The sequence below is a fragment of the Podarcis gaigeae genome, assembly GCF_964106915.1.
Source record: "Podarcis gaigeae genome assembly, chromosome: 2".
In the NCBI taxonomy this organism is placed as follows: Eukaryota; Metazoa; Chordata; class Lepidosauria; order Squamata; family Lacertidae; genus Podarcis; species Podarcis gaigeae.
In genome coordinates, this window is record NC_139679.1 from 83,748,378 (window position 1) to 83,767,882 (window position 19,505).

A 19,505-nucleotide genomic window follows, 5' to 3' on the forward strand; every position below is an offset into this window, starting at 1 on the left:
CAATACAGCTTGTACAGTGGGAAAGTGTTTCAGAAGCTGGCTGGTTAGTCAAATGTTTGGCCATCAGTCCCTGCCTGTCATATGTACTGAGTGACTGGTGGTGGTGGTGGTGGTGATTAACCCACTGTAGTGTAGATGCTTCATGCACACCCACCAAAAGGAATTTTCATGTCACCAATCTTTCTGCCACAACCATCTTGATTATTACTGTGATTCGATGTATATGAAAACATTATATGGCCGTCTTCACTTTTTAGTTCTATACCTAAAAATTCATCGCAAATGTATTTCAGGTTAAACTCTTCAGAATTCCTCTGAACAAGATTGTTAAATGTGTTTTTTATTCCTATTTATTCAAGTGGGAAGTTTGCAATCCAAACCTGCTGTTGCTATGGCTGTGTCAATTGGCAAAGCTATTTGCAGCCCAACCAGCTAGGAGGGTGGTCAGGCGAACTGAGCCTAATACCTGTGCCAGCTTCGTGCTAGTGCAGCAATTGGGCCTGGATGTGGCTCAGTGCTGGCTGACAATGGCTGTGAGAACAGCTTGGCTCATGTAGCCCAGGCTGGCTCAGCCCTGCCCTCAGAATGCTCCGTTTTGAGGTTCTCTGCCAGACTCTGCTGGTGGGGAATACTACACTTTTGGTGGGAGGAAGGGGGAGGTCTGTGCTGGTTGGAGGGAGGCTGAGTTATCAGAAGCAAGCAGAGGATTGCCTCCACACAATCCAACATCCTCTCCCCCAAGTACAAGGGGATTTGGACTGCAGTCCAAGGTACCTTGTCCTATAAAAACAATGTCCCAAAGGAAACTTTTGCTTGTTAATAGTACACAGCATGATCTGTTCCTATCTCACTGGTGTCTCCCATATTTCATACAGTTGTACAGCAGCTCTCGCTTCATGGCTACTGATTCACCTTCCTATATGCAGCAACTATAAACATGTTTCTCTGCCTTATTTTGCTGAATCTCTAGAAGCAGCTGATGGAACTCTTTAATGGACTGATGTTCTAGCAAATCTGGCTGAACATCACCTATTCTACCTCACAGGGTTATATTTGTACAGTGGTACCTCGGGTTAAGTACTTAATTTGTTCCAGAGGTCCGTTCTTAACCTGAAACAGTTCTTAACCTGAAGCACCACTTTAGCTAATGGGACCTCCCGCTGCCGCCACCACACAATTTCTGTTCTCATCCTGAAGCAAAGTTCTTAACCCGAGGTACTATTTCTGGGTTAGTGGAATATGTAACCTGAAGCGTACGTAACCCGAGGTACCTCTGTATTAAGTAAAAAACACTGGGTTTAGGTATTATTGCCCATGTGGTGGGCTGCTCAGGTGAGTTAAGGATTTAAGGGAGGAAATAAAGCGTTAAAAGGACTTGGCTCAGGTATACAATTAGCATCTCAGTTGTTTTGCTGAAGACAATTCAACAAACAAGAAAAAAATAAGAATTCAGAACCTCCCATATGCACAACTTAATATTAACACTTTTTTTAAAAAAAAAAAAGTTTTTGCTTGCGAAACAGGTCTGAAGGTTATTGTTGTTGTTTTAAAACAGATCTGAATCTCCACCCGTTCCAGCAGTTAAAAACAGATTGCCGCAGCAAATAAAGACTCCTGATGACGGAAGAGAGAAAAGTACCTATACAGATAAGCATCAGAGTGAAACACCACCTCAAAGTGCTGAAACTGAAAGGCCACCTTCTTCTCACTTTGTTCCTTACGTGCGAACAAATGAAGTATATTACCTTGATCCAGATGCACCCATGACCAGGCCTTCAACACATGATCCACAATATCAGCAGCCAAACGGTACTACAATACAAAGTTAAAGGAATGCCTTTGAATAACGAATAGTATACCATTGCACAGAACTTAAATATTTTTTTCAAAGAGGCCTTTGTTCTAATGAACAGCTTCTAATACAAAACTGCAAAATAAAGTATCAATCCAATATAACATCTAAAATGTTTGTCTAATAATAAAGATAGCACGATGTACCAATGAATTCAAAATACACTAGAATATTTTAATTTCAAAATGTTGATGGAAAATGTCTTCTTTTAGAACCTTATATGCATACTGCCTTCTTTCCAGATCCATTTAAAGTTAGAACCATCTTTAAACACTGAAAATATTAATCTTGCATAGTAGTAAAAAAAAGTAAGACTGATTATTTTCAGTCCGGTTAATCTCATTTATATTTACTTTTAGATGCTTGCCATACACCACGACAGATTTTTAGCTCCGATCACATAAGGGATCCACTTTTTAATCCCAATGTGGTGAGAGATAGACAACAGGCCATACTCAAAGGACTTTCAGAACTGCGACAGGTACTGTATTAGCTGGATTGATAATTTAGTTTGATAGGTATTCTATCTTTCACAAAGAAACCATTCTTTTCTGATCCTAACCCCTTAGCATCTGGTTGTCTTCGTATTCTATTTGTATCCTCTTGGGAGGAAATTCTCATGTAACGGGGCCTATTTTATGGATTAATTGGTATATATTTCCTTTAGTTTTTTATGTTTATTTTAAACAGCACTACCATTATTTATTAATTGGAACCTATCTAATTAATGGGCAATAAAATATAATGTCAGGTGTTGATCAGCTCTCATGGGCATGCACGTTATTTTCTCATTCTATAGTAACTTTATGCGTACACACAAGAGCCTTTCTACATATTGCACAGAATTAGATGTAGAATTGTGGATTGTGCAGTTTTTCCCCCACAGGTGGATAGATGATGAAATATTTTTGACATTGAGGAGGGTTTATAAAAAATTAGCTTCCCCAGAAACTGCAACAGAAATTGGGTACAGTCCAGATATTTCCAGCACCTCATTCTGTGTAATATGTAGATTTGGCTTTGAGAACTTTCCATAATTCTTGTATCCAATTTATTTTTCAATTGAACGTTTGACATGGTTATGAAATATACTGTTTCAGACACCCTAAATTTTACTTTGAAGAAAACATACTTTGGTTGCTTAAGTAGTAAATGAACAATTTATTTTTAATGTATTTTTAACCTTCTGTTGGAAGCCGCCCAGAGTGGCTGGGAAACCCAGCCAGATGGGTGGGGTAGAAATAATAAATTATTATTATTATTGATTATTATTATTATTAAATAAATGACAATTAAACTTACTCTGGTATTAGTTTGCTTGCAGCATCAGTAAATCAGTGGATGACTAATAACTGGCAATCTGCATGCTGGCTGCTGTAAGAGAGGGAATGTAAAATTATGCTGTGTGTATAAGTTGCTATTTTAAAAGATTTATATAGGTACATCTTTTCCACCAACATTTTGATTAATGCACAGCTGAAAACTGAGTTGAATGTTTTCTTCCTCTCAGTCACATTATTTTTCTAAAATCATTTACTTACTTGATTTAGACCAGGGGTTGTCAACCTGGTTCCTACAGCCCACTAGTGGGCGTTTCAGGATTCTAGATGGGCGGTAGGAGGATCTATGGCACAAGCTGAATCCTCCTTCCATCGAGCACCGGGGGGGCGGTAAGGAAATTTTACCATCAAGAAAGATGCATTAGTGGGCGGTAGGTATAAAAAGGTTGACCACCCCTAATTTAGACCCTACCTTTCAGTCCAAGGTCCCTAAGTCATTTATGAGGATTGTTTTGTCAAAGGTCCATACACTTAAAAGGACATGTGAAAAGTTTTTAATTTCCTTCTGAATTCACCGTTTAGTTTTCTGATGTGACTACTGCACAACACTTCTCTGTATATTTTAGACATACGGTATATCCTGCCTTTTGACCAGAATGCCCAAAGTAGCTAAAATGCAATTGTTACAAAAGCTTCCAATTTAAAATACCATAAAACAAATGGAATGGGGGTGAACTCCTTAGAAATACTGAATTCATTACATCAGTGGATTGGATCCAGAGATTCCCCATCTTGAAATGGGGGTGCAGGAACTTAGATCCAGTGGAGGGGCTTTTGGTGATGCCCCCTTTCCTGAAAATCTGCTCCAGTGGGTTGGGGGATTCTCCAGGACAGATGGCATGAGGACTGCTGGGGGAAGGAGGAACCAATGAATATCACCTCCCACTTTTGCCTACCAGAGCATTCAGTTAGTGGAGTTCCGCCAAGGACATGCCTGGATCCAACTTTATGATTCTGTATTACATTTATACTTTGATATATGGATCTTAGGCTGGAGCAATTTGTTCAGTTCTGATGCAATCCTGAATCCCATATAGCATCGTTACTAGTAAATGGTAAAGGGACCCCTGACCATTAGTTCCAGTCATGGCTGACTCTGGGGTTGCGGCGGTCATCTCGCTTTATTGGCCGAGGGAGCCAGTGTACAGCTTCCGGGTCATGTGGCCAGCATGACTAAGCCGCTTCTGGTGAACCAGAGCAGCACACAGAAACGCTGTTTACCTTCCCACCGGAGCAGTACCTATTTATCTACTTGCACGTGCTTTCAAAATGCTAGGTTGGCAGGAGCAGGGATTCGAACCGCCGACCTTCTGATCGACAAGTCCTAGGCTCTGTGGTTTAACCCACAGCGCCACCCGCGTCCCAGCATAATTACTAGAGGTGACCATAAAAAGGTCATTGGACCCACTGTTGTAATTTTATTTATTATTTGGATTTATATCCCACACCTCACCCCATGGTCATAGGGATGGTTACATCGGTAGGGGTAAAAACAAATTAAAAATAATATGTAAACATTAAATATTGAGAACCAACACACAAATACATATATAGTCACATATTTTGTAAAACCTTTTTCTCTAAGACAAAGGAGTTGTGGAAGATTTAGAATTAAAATCTCAGTTTGTTCAAAGAATGAAAACAGTGGTTCCATAATTTTGCATCAATTTTCCGTCCATCAGTAGATAGTAGCTGCATATGCCTGTTTTGTTAGTGTTCTTGAGTAATGAAAAGAAATGTATATAGGAAGAAATATTATCCATCTTCTTTAACCATCATAAATCTTGCTTCGGATTGCATGAGCCACACTTCCTTAGTTTCATAGTTTACATACAGTAGTATTCAAGTTTTAGGAAACAATTCCTTTCTCTCCTGGTGGTGCAAAAATTGCAGGGCACTTTTTCCTCAGTGGAGTCTTCGAGCCAGGTTTTTTCTCTGAGAATCAAATAGTCCAACATCATGGGATGGTTCTGATTGCTCTAATACAGGGGTTTCCACACTGTGGTCCACAGACTGGGTGTCCTGGAAGAGAAATGCAGGCAGGGTACACCTAGGAAGGAGGAAGATCACTCAGTGCATTACTGAATCTACAAAATTGCTTCCGTGCCCTCATCTCGGACACACATTCTTTGCCAGAGGAGCAAGTACGTAGTTGCAGATCTCAGAACACACCAAGGTGACAGTGGAAGGGACAGGGTACAGAATGATTCCTGCAGCTCCCCAGAGAATGAAGAGACTGGTGGTGACATGTGACTCCTTACGAAGGGGTACAGAGGCAGCAGCGTTTGGAGGAATGACTGTTTCAGTTGTCTGAGTATGAGAAACAAGCAAGAAGAACTTGATCTCTGAATAGGTAAAGGCAAAGGTACCCCTGCCCGTACGGGCCAGTCGTGTCCGACTCTGGGGTTGTGCGCCCATCTCGCTTAAGAGGCCGGGGGCCAGCGCTGTCCGGAGACACTTCCGGGTCACGTGGCCAGCGTGACAAGCTGCATCTGGCGAGCCAGCGCAGCACACGGAAACGCTGTTTACCTTCCCGCTGGTAAGCGGTCCCTATTTATCTACTTGCACCTGGGGGTGCTTTCGAACTGCTAGGTTGGCAGGCGCTGGGACTGAGCAACAGGAGCGCACCCCGCCGCAGGGATTCGAACCGCCGACCTGACGATCGGCAAGTCCTAGGCGCTGAGGTTTTACCCACAGCGGCACCTGTGTACAGGATGGTAAATATGACCTAATAGGCATCCTGAATACAGGATGGTAAATATGACCTAATAGGCATTACTGACACTTGGTGGAATGAAACTCATGACTGGAATGTAGGAATTGGGTGCAACCTGGGGGAAAAAAAAAGTGAATAAACAGGAAGGGAAGAGTAGCATTATATATAAAGGATGTGTACACTTGTGAAGAAATCTGTGACTTGAAGTATGGAAGGCAGATTGAGAGCATATGGATAACAATTGTATGAGAGGGAAACAATAGTAACCTTACTATAGACCTGCAAGCCACACTGAGGACCTGGGATGATGCCTTCCTAGAGCAGATTAATAAATATTCAAAAAAGGAGAGATATAGTAGTCATGGGAGACTACAACTACCCCAATATATCTGACAAGAATATAAGGCACAACAAATCCCTCAATTGTCTTACTGTCAGTTTCCTTTCCCAGAAGGTGAAAGAAGCAACAAGGGGGTTCTCTTGGACCTAGTCCTCACCAACCGGGAGGAACTGATTCATTATACACAGACAAGGGAATTATTGGAGAACAAGTAAGGTCTCTGTGGACTGCCGGTGGGAAAATGTTGTCCCTATCTTCAAAGGGGAGAGAAGACCCTGGTAACTCGACCAGTCAGATTGACATTGATACCAGGAAAGGTCCTAGAACAGATAATTAAATATTCAATCGTGAGCACATAGGAAAGGATGCTGTGATACTAAGACCCAGCATGGGTTTCTCAAAAACAAGTCATGCCAGATGAAACTCATTTGGTGGATCTAGGGAATGCTGTGGATGTAGTGTATCTTGATTTCAGTAAGTCCTGAATGATATTCTTGCAGAGAATCTGGTAAAATGTGAACTGGACAAGATAACTGTTAGGTGGATTTGTAGCTGGTTGACCGAACAAACCCAAGAGTGCTCACTAATGGTTCATCATTCTGGAAAAAAGTGACACGTAGGGTGTCACACGGTTCTGTCCTGGGGCCGTTGTTGTTCAGCATCTTTGGAAACGACTTTGATGAAGGTATTAAGGGGGCGCTCATCTAATTTCCAAAGTGGGAGAAGCCACTGAAGACAGAATTCAAGATGACCTTAACAGATTGGAGAACTGGGCCCCACTAACAAACTGAATTTCAATAGAGACAAATGTAAAGTTCTGTACTTAGGCAGGAAGAACTAGCTGCACAAATAAAAGATGAAGGGACACCTGGCTTGCCATTAGTACATGTGAAAAGGATCTAGGGGTCTTAGTAGGCCACAAGCTTAGCATGAGTCAACAGTGTGATGCAGCAGGGGTAGGGAAGCTAATGCTATTATTCTGGGCTGCATCAACAGAAATATAGTGTCCAGATCAAGGGAAGTAATAGTCCTGCTCTATTCTACCTTGAACAGACTGCACTGGGAGAGTAATGTGTCACAGTTCTGGGCAGCTCAACTTAAGAAGGATATTGACAAACTGGAACATGTGCAAAGGAGGGCAACCAAGATGATCAAGGGTCTGGAAACCAAGCTTTATGAGGAATGGTTGAGGTGGTTGGGTATGTTTAGCCTGGAAAAGAGGAGATACGATAGCCATCTTCAAATATCCCAAGGAGAATGGAACAAGCTTGTTTTCCCCCTCTCTGGAGGGAAGGATCCAAACCAACAGATTCACGTTACGACAAAGGGGATTCTGACTAAACATAGGAAGAGCTTTCTGATGGCAAACTCTATTGTCCTCCGTAACAGTAATAGAATCATTGGATCTTAAGAAATGACCCAAGAGTCATCTAGTTCAACCACCTGCAATGGAGTCTTCCTTGTGCATTTATTATTTGTGCTATCAAGTACAAAGGCTATTTACCTCTGTTTGCTGTTTTGTACTCCTGACCTCATTCTCTCATCTCCTTTCCTAATGCCATTTAGCAGCATAGAAATATGCCTGTCTTCTTCTGTCTCAAGTATGGATACCTAAGCCAGACAAATGTCCACCTCTACACAAAAAGACCACAGCAGAGAAAGAGTGCCACATGGGTAAAATGTTTCTAGAATAAAATGTGCTTCTTTCGCTGATTCAGTACTTTTATATGAGAGCAGTATAGACAAGATTATCTTTCCACTGCTTCAAAGCACTTGGGTTCAGAAGTTACTCTAGAGGCGGCAATAGTTACACATTTGCTCACTATGTCTAGTTCTTCATCTTGTGGTGGAAAGAGCCTCGCTATTATGGCAACCCTCATTTCTATATTGTAATAGAGCCGCAGGAGATGCTTGAATATAGTAGGAATAAATAGCTAGAATAAGTTGGGAGTTCAAGACATTTTGCTTCCTCCGAGAATGAAGATGATGAGTCTGTCAGTTCCATATACAGAAGGTGCCCGGCCTGACAGTTAAGATTTTACATCTGCACTTGCAATGGGACATCTTCCTTTACCTCTGAGGGCAACAGGCTAGCTTAGGGGGCACACAGCAGACCACAGAGTGCACATAGCTCTGTTCTCCAGCACTACCCTCCATAAGAAGAGCCTGCTGGATCAGGCCACTGGTCCAGCATCCTGTTCTCACTGTGGCCAATTAGTGCCTGTGGGGAGCCAGCTAGCTGAAGATGAACACTGCTCTTCCAAGGTTTCCAGCAGAAGCATTGCTGCCTCCAGCTGTGGAGGCAGAGCTTGGCCGTCATGGCTAGTAGTGACTGATGGCCTTCTCCGTGAATCTGTCAAATCCTCTTTAAAAGCCATCTAAGTTTGTCCTGAAGAAGTACTTCCTTTTATCTACCCTGAATTTTCCAACATTTTGCTTTGAGGCGCACGAGTTCTTTAGTTATGAGGGAGAAAAACTTTTCTCTATCCACTTTCTCCACGCCATGCAGAATTTTATAAACTTAGACCACCTCATTACTCACCTTTTCTGAATCTTTACCAACTCTACAATATCCTTTTTCAGATGTGACAACCAGAACTGTAAACAGTATTCCAAATACAGTCACACCATAGAGGTGTACAATGGCATGATGATGTCTGCAGTCTTATTTTCCGATTCCTTTCCTAATGATCCCTGGCATGGAATGTGCCTTTTTACACTCACCGCAAACTGAAACAGTATCTTCATTGAGCTATTATGAGCGTTTATATGAAAGTAAGATTCTTTTGCTCTGACATGCATCACTTTACACTTGTTTATATTCATTTTCTATTTCACCACCATTCAGTTGGGAGAGGGCTTTTTGAAGCTCTTTATAGTCTCTTTTAACAAATCTGAATAATTTAGTGTCATCAGCAAACTTTGCCACCTCACTGCTCTCCCCTAACTCTAGATTGTTTATGAACAAGTTAAAAAGCATAGGTCCCATTACTGAACCTTGTCCACTGATTCCTATTAATTGCTTCCCAAAACTTAATTTCTTATCCTTATTCCTTGATTTAGAAGCTTACTTGGGAGTCTTGGTTAAAGTACTTTGTTGAAAGCTTTTTGAAAGTTCAGGTACAGTTGTCAAATGGACCACCTTTATCTACATGCTTGTTGACACTCTGAAAGAACTCTAATAAGTTCATAAGACAGAACTTGCCTTTGCAGAAACCAATGCTTCAATGAGGCTTGTTCTTCTATATGGTTGGTTATTTTATCTTTATCAATACTTTCCACCAGTTTTCCAGAACAGACATTAGGTTAACTGGCCTTCCATTCCCAGGATCACCGTTCCCCAGGATCCATTTTTTAAAACTGGTGTTACACTTGCTACTTTCCAGTCCACAGATACAGAGGCTGAACCAAGGGACAATTTACATATTTTTGTTAGAAGACCAGCAATTTCACATTTGGTCTCGGGGGTGAATGCCATGTGGACCCAGCAATTTTGTTAGTTTTTATTATGTCTATTAGGCCTAGCACTAGCGGCCTTAGTTCCCTAGATGCACCTCCTGCAAGGTTAGTTTGGGCACTGGGATCTGCCCTATATGTTCTGTCAGGAAGACAGATGCAAAGAATTCATTCCGTAATCTCCTTATCCTTCTTTAGCATTCATTTGACTCCTTTGCCATTCAAAGGGAGTCAAATAACTTTTCCTCGACTGTTTCTTGTTATTTAAATAACTTACTGTTGTTGGTTTTAATGGTCTTAGCAATATGTTCCTCAAATTCTTTCTTTCTTTTTAGCACCCCTTCCTGTGTGCTTGCACTTTTTTGCGTGCCAAAGTTTGTGTTCCTTTTTGTTCTCTTCAGTTATAGAAGACTTCAGAGGTGTTTTTTTTACAGAATTCTTCTTGCTTCTTAGAGCCAGCCATGTAGGTACAAGTCAATTGTTCTAAAACCTCTTATTCCTTGATTCTGTGTTTTGCTTTACTGCTTTCTTGGGGGGAAATCTAGTTCATGTGCTTTCAAGTCTCGCTCTATTAGCTACCTTGTGGAGGTAGCATAACTTGGTTATGCTACCCACAATATGTTAACAATTGTTTTCACATCAGTGCAACTTAAATTGTAATTGCATAAACCTCTATGAACAGCAATATATACTTCTGTAAGGATTCTTCCAAAGAGTATTTCCTCTGCTCTCCACATGTTTTTAGGGTAGAAATTATAGTTTTTCCTCTTGGCCCTCTTTCCTACAGTGCCTGCGGCACTATAAGAAAATAGGGCAGGAGGTAGGATAGCACTTTGCTTACATTTTAACAGTAGGTAAAGTAGGTTGTAGTCAACATAGCAGTAGCACTAAGGTAAATGGTCCATCAGTGCAACTTTCATCATAGAATGTTCTCTCCCTCTCCAGACACACTACCTAAATCTACAGTAGTGCCCCGCAAGACGAACACCTCGCAAGACGGAAAACCCGCTAGACGAAAGGGTTTTCCGTTTTGGAGGCGCTTCGCAAAACGAATTTCCCTATGGGCTTGCTTCGCAAGACGAAAATGTCTTGCGAGTTCCTGCGGGTTTTTCCCCTTCCCCCCCCTTTTTCTAAGCAGCTAAGACACTTATCAGCTGATCCGCTAAGCTGATAAGCCGCTAAAAGCCGCTAAACCGCTAATAGCGCTAATCCACTGTCAATGGGCTTGCTTCGCAAGACGAAAAAACTGCTATACGAAGAGCCTCACGGAACGGATTAATTTCGTCTTGCGAGGCACCACTGTACTATGGGTGTTCCAGGGAAATAATAATAATTGAAAGAATAAAAAACTGAAGCAACTTATTTCATATTAGGAGCTAATGTGCCCTTGAATTTGTTCCCTAGTGAATTTAATATTTCAGTAATGTAATCAAGAGCCTCAGAAATAATGTTCTGACAATAAGAGCTGCTCAACAGTGGAACAGTATCCTTTGGAGGTGGTGGACTCTCCTTGGAAGTTTTAAAGAAGAGTCTGGGTGGCCATCTTTCATGTATGAGTTTGTTGAGATTCCTGCATTGCAAGGAGTTGGAGTAGATAACCCTCGGGTCTATGATCATCAAAATTCTTAGGTTGACATGACAGACCAAATGGAAATGTGTGTGCCTAATACAGGTTTGGCAAGCAGTATACAGCTGGCATGTGGGTTCTCTTCAAAATTTCCATGGTGGTTCATTTCAAGATAAAATTGATTGCAGCTTTTCTTCAACAAGTTTGTGTGTGAATCAGCTAAAACTTAGATTTTGTTGGATTTTTTCCTTAGTTGGTAGATCTTTCCAAATGTTTTAGGAGTCCTTTTGGTGGGTTACCAGCCAAATAGAACTATGTATAATGCAGCAAAGAGTTTGAGGGGCTAATTTCGAAGTAGGAAGAATGCCAATAGTTAGGTCTGAAATGAAGATTAAAGGTTATGCATTGTATTCTTTAACAGAGGTACAAATCTTATCGGTCCTTCAGAAGGTACAAGTTTTCATACTCTGTTGTGACCCTTAGTTCTTCAAAGAGTAATTACAGTGGTACCTCGGGTTACAGACTCCGCTAACCCAGAAATAGTACCACGGGTTAAGAACTTTGCTTCAGGATGAGAACAGAAATTGTGCGGCGGCAGCAGGAGGCCCCATTAGCTAAAGTGGTACCTCAGGTTAAGAACAGTTTCAGGTTAAGAACGGACCTCCAGAACGAATTAAGTTCTTAACCCAAGGTACCACTGTACAACAATATTCAGTATCTAGTTCCTTTTGTACTTAGACAGAATATTTCTAGATCGTTTAATCATGTTGTAGAATATCTTAACTGTCATTTTATCTTCTGTTGTGAAATATTTCCATGTTTTTATAGTGTAATTATCACTTTTGTACTTACAGCAAACCCTACTTAATTCTTTCCTCCTAGCTTTATTTATAATACAGTTGAAAAATGTAATGTGCTAATTATGGAAGTATGTAGTTAGAATTTCTTAATCCAATTTACAAATGGGATTGTCAGAATTGTAAAGGCATTTGGACTAAGACATTTCAAGAAAACAAGCATGAGCCTTATCACACTAAAACTAGTGTGGATTTTATTGTTTTATCTTTTTGTATACCACTTCGAGGCTTCTTTTATAGTCAAGCTCTATATAATTTTTATGAAATAAATAAGATTTATGCTTGTACAAGACTTCCTTTCCATCTCCTCCCCTTCATCAAATACACTTTGGAGGGTTCAAGTAGGTAACAAAATAAAACGGAAATGTGTTTAATATTAGATATCACTCAGAGAGATTAACCATGGATGCTTATATGGAATTTATAGATGTGCTTGAGGGCAAATGTGGTTCAGTGGGTCAGGAACAATTTGCACAACTATCCTAGATCTAGCCTAGCCACTATGTTGTTTTAATCCTACCTTCTAGTTTTGCTTCTTGTTTTGGGCAGGGAAATTATATTTTGTTTTTGTGATGCTGTTCCGTTTGTATTTCTATTGTTGAGTGGTAGTGGATAAGGCATGGTTTAGGAAATGGATGGACACAGACCAAAAGCACAATGGGTTAGATTCAGAGGGGCAAATAAAACCTATTTCACCCAGAGGTCTACATTACCCTTTGTATAAAGCTTTGTTGTGAGAAGTAAAATGAAATCTAAAAGATGTCCATCCATTTGAACAACCTCTTGCACAAACAGAAGTATGTGAACTGTTTACTGTTATGAACAGAATATTGTTATTGAACTTATGTCCTGGTTGTAGGCTTTCCATTGGCATGTGACAGGCATAATGGTAGACTAGATCAGATCCATAAGTGTCTTCTTATTACATTAACTCTTGTACACATACCCTCTTCTTTCTCATGACAGTTCTTTGATCCAACTCAACTTGTTCTTATCTGTAAAAATGAACATCAAGCTGGGTCTATTTTAGCTGTATCAGAAGCAGCTGAAGTATAGCATAGTAAAAGTAAAGGAACCGCTGAAAGTCCAGTCATACTTTCAATCAAACTCATAGAACAAGGAAAATATGTTCAATGATCTCCCATCCACTATCACACTGTAGCTCTTTTAGTTGTTATGGTGTGGTAGATCATACTGAATATAAAACTTAATATTTCAACTATTATACAACCAGCTTCCTTGGCTTGGGATAAGTGATTTCCCCCTTTTTATTTGAATCATAAAAGGAGTATTTCTGTTGCATCCTGTTTGTTAGCTACCCATCTTAAACAAGGACACAACAAAAATGACTATAACTGTGCATGAATACTTTTTCTGTTGAACATATATATCTGCTCAAGGTGGGATTACCAAGTCTCCTCCTCGAACAAATAGAGTTGTTTTACTACACTAAATCTTTATGTAGAAATTTGATTTCCATCTATGGAGTCTCAACATTTCAGAGGTTTCAGCAGTAGATAGTGCTTTCCCCTTCACTTTGAATAATTTTTAAAACCTGAAGCAGGAAACACAGTAAAGTGGTAAGTAAAAAGGCAATAGTACAATTACAACTTCCATTAGACCTTGCTGTTTCTTTATCTACTGCTCTGTGTAGGTCAGTTGCTGCTCTATAGAACTAATTACAATGTCTATAAAAAGATCACTTTGTCATTTCAGGGCCTCCTCCAGAAGCAGAAAGAATTGGAGACATGTTTTATTCCAAACATCATAAGCCAAGAGGATAATTTTATTTCACCATTTTAAAGAATTTGAAGTTCGATAAATGAATTTTTATTGTGTTGGCACTTTATACTTACTACTGTAATTATGAACATATTGGTAAAATGTGAACTTTTGTTCATTTGAAGATGCTTGAATAAGTGATTATACATTTTGGAAGAAAGATGTATGTTGCAGGAAACAATACTGTAGCACGTGCTTTTGTTTACATTGAATATTTGTGTAGCTAATTTAAATTTTGTGTGTCCACTTAGTAAGAGGAATAAATTATTAGGCATTTGAATGCCATGGCTGTGTATGTTGCATTTTGTTTTATTGTTTGTGTTTAAGTAATGGTTTTGTAATACTGCTGGGTGATAAGTGAAATCAAATTTTAAAATAATTTTGGGTGAAAACAGATCCCTGCTAGCCAAAGCACCTCAAAGATTAAAACACACAGCCGCTAACTACAGGCCTTGTGTCTAGAAGCGATCACAGTTAAATAAAGCAGACTACTATACCACAAATAAAAACAGCTATTATAAAGGTGTACATTATAGAAAAACTAAATTGTGTTCTACTTTCGCACATTAACAGTGACTATATTTAAGGAATGCTCATTGTGATTCTGAAGTTCCAGAATTAATTTGAGCCATGGTTCATTTCAATTTTTGTATTGAAGCCGACCATGCAAAATGATCTCATACCAATAAATAAATAAATCTGCACCCAAAAATGCAAATACAGGCACTCGCAACTCACACACATTTAACTTGTGCACATTCAGCTTTACACACTTACCAAACAAACAAACAAAGGACAAGAAGGGGATGGGCACTGTGGGAAGGGGTATCTCTGGCAATCCCACCTGCCACGGCACCCAATGTGTTTTGACTTTACACAATATTATGTGCTATCCCCAGAATGTAACCCCTGGGTAAGTTGTGTCACCTGTAGGGTACAGATATGCATGTCAATCTGAGCTAAACAATTGAGTATTTGTATATAAAAAGTTGCTTTTAAAGGACTTATTTTTATTTAGTGAATAAATAGCAGCAGGGATGGTGTTGGGAGTGAGCAAGTTACTGGAGATCAGTAAAGTGGCGTGTGGTTATGTAGCATACAGGACCCAAGATGTTCTGAAATTTGCCCAAATGAGACTAGGTCAGTTTTAAAGTCTGCCAACAAAGCAGGCTTCGGGGAATTTCACTTCATAATTACTAAGAGGTGGTAGCCATCAAGGTTTGATTTTCAGAAAAGTTACTTTCACTACATTTGCTTGCCAGTGTTTCTATAACACGATGGACCAAGTTGTGCTCATAGCTAAATACAAAGACAATTATCAACTTTCTACTGAATATACTAAAGGTATATACTGCTCATTACCAGATACAACCAAACCAAATGAAAGAGCAAGAAAAGCTGACAAGAAGTCCCTTCAACATTGAGCTACTGCAAAACAAGAGCTGCTACCATCAAAGGGACTCGTAAGCCTCGTTTTCTCTACACGGGTGGTAGCCAAAATGGTCCCCTCCAGAGGCTGTTTGACTATAACTCCCATCATTCTCAGCCAGCATAGCTAATGGTTACTGATACTGGGAGTTGTAGTCCAGCAACATCTGGAGAGCACTGCATTAGCTACCTCTGCTCTCCATCATTGCCATTGGAATTTCAAGTATTTTTTTCTGCAAAATCGCAAACACATTCCAAAGTTGTTAACATAAAACAATTTTTTCGACCTGCCTGCCTTTGCATACCTATCACAGTCATTTGAGGCCCGGTAGAGAAACATTTATATCCCTCTTTTCTCCAAAGAATGCAAGGTAGCATACATGATTATTCCTCACCTCACTCAGGCCAGTAAATACATTAAATAATGAAACGTGCCAATGTACAAAATATCACAGCGACTCTAGGCTGAGACAGCAATGAGTTCACTTGTAAGAGCTTAATAGAAGTATGGATTTAAAGTGTTTCTATCAGCTCCTTAACCATTAGTACACAGTAGTTTTCTAATGCTTATAAAGCTTTCCTGCCAAACCCGATGCAAAATATTCTTATTTCTACAAGTGATTATTCATATGCCTGTTTAGTGATCCCATAAAATATAAAAATCAATACCTGAATATACACACTCATCTATTTCATCTCAGAGTTCTGCTCTACTACGAAGATTTCTCCAAAACATATCCAAATTCTTTATGCTCTGCTCATCTCTTCTTCTCTTTCGCTCCTACACCCCTCTAGTCACTCTGCCATAACTTCTACAGCAAAATTCAGCTGCTACCCGCTATCTCTCTTAACATACTATGGATCTTCAGCTATAAACATCTTCCTAAATACAAGTTTAAACATAAGATGTCAAATGTTTCACCTTTCCCACTATCTTTCAGGCCACTCCACTTGAATTGTCCACCCTTGTGTCCAAATCTAAGATTTAGCCAGTAAAGTTTGCTTTGCTCCATCCAACATATAAATATGTCTCCAAGGTTTTGTATCTTAACTACTAATTTAAAATTATAAAATCTGCTACTATTCCAGCATTCCATTCAAGTAAATATATAGATTACTTTGCTTTCAGTTGTTTAGATTCTTTTTGTTTTTACTGAACACCACTTCAGGTGACATTTCATGGTAGCTAACGTGGCATATAATTAAAAACATGAATTGTCTGCTAAAATATTATGCACACTGATGGTACTATATTGCATTATAAGCATCACAATATGTTGCAGATGTCACACATCTGAGGGGGAAGAGTCAATTTCATATACCGCATAGAGTGCAAAGTTCTTATATACAGAATCTTATGATGCCTGTAACTACATCTCACAGCCTTGGAACCTTAGACAAAATCTCATTGCAAATTCAGGGGCACAGGATCACATATCGAGGCAAACTACACAAAAAGATTATACCATAAAGGCTGAAACTCCATGCAGAATATATTCTTAAAACCATTTATTCCAGCGCGCTCCTAAACCTACAGTCACTACAGTACTTATCTGCAACTGAGATTACTTTAAATACTGGTATGGGGGTGGAATAAGCTTTGGGCTTCAAATAGCAAATCTAACATATGTCATACCTTTCAGATTACTATAGACTTGATAGAGAAAGATCGCCCAAATGAGAATACACCTTTTGCTGCATCTATTTCCTGGAAACAGATGGTAAGACAAAATGCAACTTGATACTAGGTCTCTCATGGATGATTATTTTATTTTCAAAATGAACTGCACCCATTGGTTGTTCAGAGGTCTGTAACCAACAACTGAGGATATTTGTAAAGTAACTAGAACTGCTTAATAGCTGTATAAAGAATTTGTACAAAACTGTCAAAATATGTACACAACAGCTTTGATAAAGAAAAAGAGGTTTGAATATACTGTTACACTTTGCTTTAAAAATGAAGCCTTCACATATGCTTCAGGCAAACATTAAGTTTACATTAAAACAGACTTCAAGCTGGAAGTCTCAATTACACATAAAATACAAAACATACGAACTTAAAGTGTCAACAAACAAGTTAATTCACGTACAGTAAATGTTAAAAAATATATATTTATTTCAAACTTCAGGTGCTTCACCTGGTACAGGTCATCATGATTTAAATAAGACAGGAAAACAATTGGGATCAGAGACAGGAAATGTTTAGTTCAGAGAATAGAAACTGTTAATTCACTTTTTAAAACAGAAAAGTCCACAACAACGTATAAAAACATTCCAGCTTTGCTTAATTCTGTTTGGAATACAGCCGGGAAGAATCATAACTGACGTCCCAATTATTGGGAGATGAAGTCTGATCCATATCCATGTTTTGGCTGTAGGCAGTCAGAAAGTAGTCCCCACCTTCTTGGATCTGGCTTGTAGGCATGGGATATGCTGCTCCCAGAAATGTCTGATGAGTGAGAACGTTAAAATGACTGAACTGATGGGGCACACTTAACTGTCTGTTATAACTCTGAAAGTAACTGAAAGGAACTTGTTGGACTGAACTGCTTCTCTCTCCTTCAATAGAGCATGTTGTAGAAACTGGAGTAACTGGTTGTATGTCTTGCATGTCAATTTTAGAAGTCTTTTCTGTCAGAAGACCTTGTCCTTCAGCAGGCAGCAACATAACAGTTTGAGAGTTTTGCTTAGAATCTGTTCCATGAGATCCTTTGGTCTCTATCTGACAAGCTTCCAAGTGGGAATCATACTTTGAGGCATCATTGCAAACTTCTATTTGTGATGCTTCATCCCCTGAATCCAAAGACATGTCCTCCTCATCCTTTTCATCGTTTTCTACAAGAACTACATTAAGAAGAGAAAAATCCTACTCTATTGAAATAAAAAACGTGTTTTAAAATACTACGCACTACTCACACAGTGTTAGGCTTCAGGTCTGAAAGTCGCATATCACTTAGGGGATGGGTCTTCTGGCATTTTTGTCACATACTCAACACACATTTAACCCTCTGGGTGAACGTCCGGATAGTCCGATGCTAAAAGCTTCCACGAAATGTGTTCATGCTTACTGTTGGGAAACCCCAACTTCCAGCTCCAAAGGATTTAATGTCAAAACAGCATCTAAAGTTATACAGTAGGTCAGTATGTGATACGAGAATTGCCCAACACAATTACTGACACCCTTACTGACTGCTACTTTTCCAAACCTCATCTCCACTAGTTTTATCATAACCCTTCTACATTTCATGGAAACTTCTTGGATACCCCATTAGAACAATTCTAAACTTTAAGATGCCACACAGCACATTTTTCTTTCTAATGTTTAAACTGTGATTTGAACTTTGCTTTTTCCCATACTTTTTGAACCTTCAGTAAGAGTATACTAAAATTCCCTCTATTTCTAGCTATCAATATTTGAGCAAAATTGATGATTATTACCTGATTGTCTTTCATGATCAATGGGGGAATGGGAGTTATGGTGTCCAACGAGACTTTTAAAGTTGTGCATGAAGCGATCTACTGTAGTAACCACTATTCCATTTTCAGCGTACGTTGCAAATGTTAACACATTCTTTTCTAAAAATAAAAAAAGCAAACGTGTTTCAACATATACTAATTTATGTATTATTTTTTTTAAAGGACATGCTCAATAGTGGTTTTCTACCTGTCAGGAAGACAATGTGCCTCTGCCGTGCATTTTGAGCTTGAAGTCTTATAAGACAATCCAGGTCTGGAGGATTTCGAGTTTGAGAATCACAACTATGGTATGACAGAATCTCAACCAAGTGTTTCTCTTGATAGGTATTCAAGAGTGTCAGCAAGCTTGTGGCATTTCTATTCGTTCTGGAGAAAAAAGAGCAATGAAACTTCTTTAAAACATGAAAGCATAGACTTGGAGTGGCAGGTAAGGGAAGGAGACAGTGAATCTATACTAGTGCAAGAAAAGCTTTTTTTAAACATAAACCTTTTGATGATTTAAAAATGGAGGAATCAGCTTAATATACAGTAGGTATGAGAAACCTCTGGCTCTCCAGATGTTACTCAACTCCAACTCCCATCATCCTTGGCTACTGGCAGTGCTGGTTGGAGTACTGTAATTCAGCAATATATGGAGGGCCAAAGTTTCCCCACCGTGATATTTCAAGAAGAGTTGAAATATGAAAAACT

General features: G+C 39.4%; 2 protein-coding genes across 19 annotated transcripts in view; one reads left to right on the forward strand and one right to left on the reverse strand.

The window, feature by feature from the left end:
• Window positions 1–14,195, forward strand: part of CCDC66 (coiled-coil domain containing 66) — a 40,331-nt gene extending 26,136 nt beyond the window's left edge. For all 3 annotated transcript variants that reach the window (XM_083727014.1, XM_083727013.1, XM_083727015.1), the window contains 3 exons: window positions 1,556–1,809; window positions 2,212–2,333; window positions 13,845–14,195. In XM_083727014.1, the coding sequence (XP_083583140.1) occupies window positions 1,556–1,809; window positions 2,212–2,333; window positions 13,845–13,931 (463 nt within the window). In that variant the 3' untranslated portion in view covers window positions 13,932–14,195. The remainder of the gene's footprint in view (window positions 1–1,555; window positions 1,810–2,211; window positions 2,334–13,844) is intronic.
• Window positions 1–19,505, reverse strand: part of TASOR (transcription activation suppressor) — a 70,004-nt gene that overhangs the window by 4,096 nt on the left and 46,403 nt on the right. For 4 of the 16 annotated variants that reach the window (XM_083726989.1, XM_083726985.1, XM_083726991.1 and 1 more), the window contains 3 exons: window positions 19,003–19,181; window positions 18,777–18,914; window positions 17,090–18,182 (listed from right to left, as the gene is read on the reverse strand). In XM_083726989.1, coding sequence (XP_083583115.1) covers window positions 17,623–18,182; window positions 18,777–18,914; window positions 19,003–19,181 — 877 coding nt within the window. In that variant the 3' untranslated portion in view covers window positions 17,090–17,622. Of the gene's footprint in view, window positions 1–1,745; window positions 1,813–3,154; window positions 3,227–4,530; window positions 5,215–17,089; window positions 18,459–18,776; window positions 18,915–19,002; window positions 19,182–19,505 lie in introns of those variants that run through there. The other 12 variants (XM_083726987.1, XM_083726993.1, XM_083726988.1 and 9 more) reach the window with 7 other exon arrangements.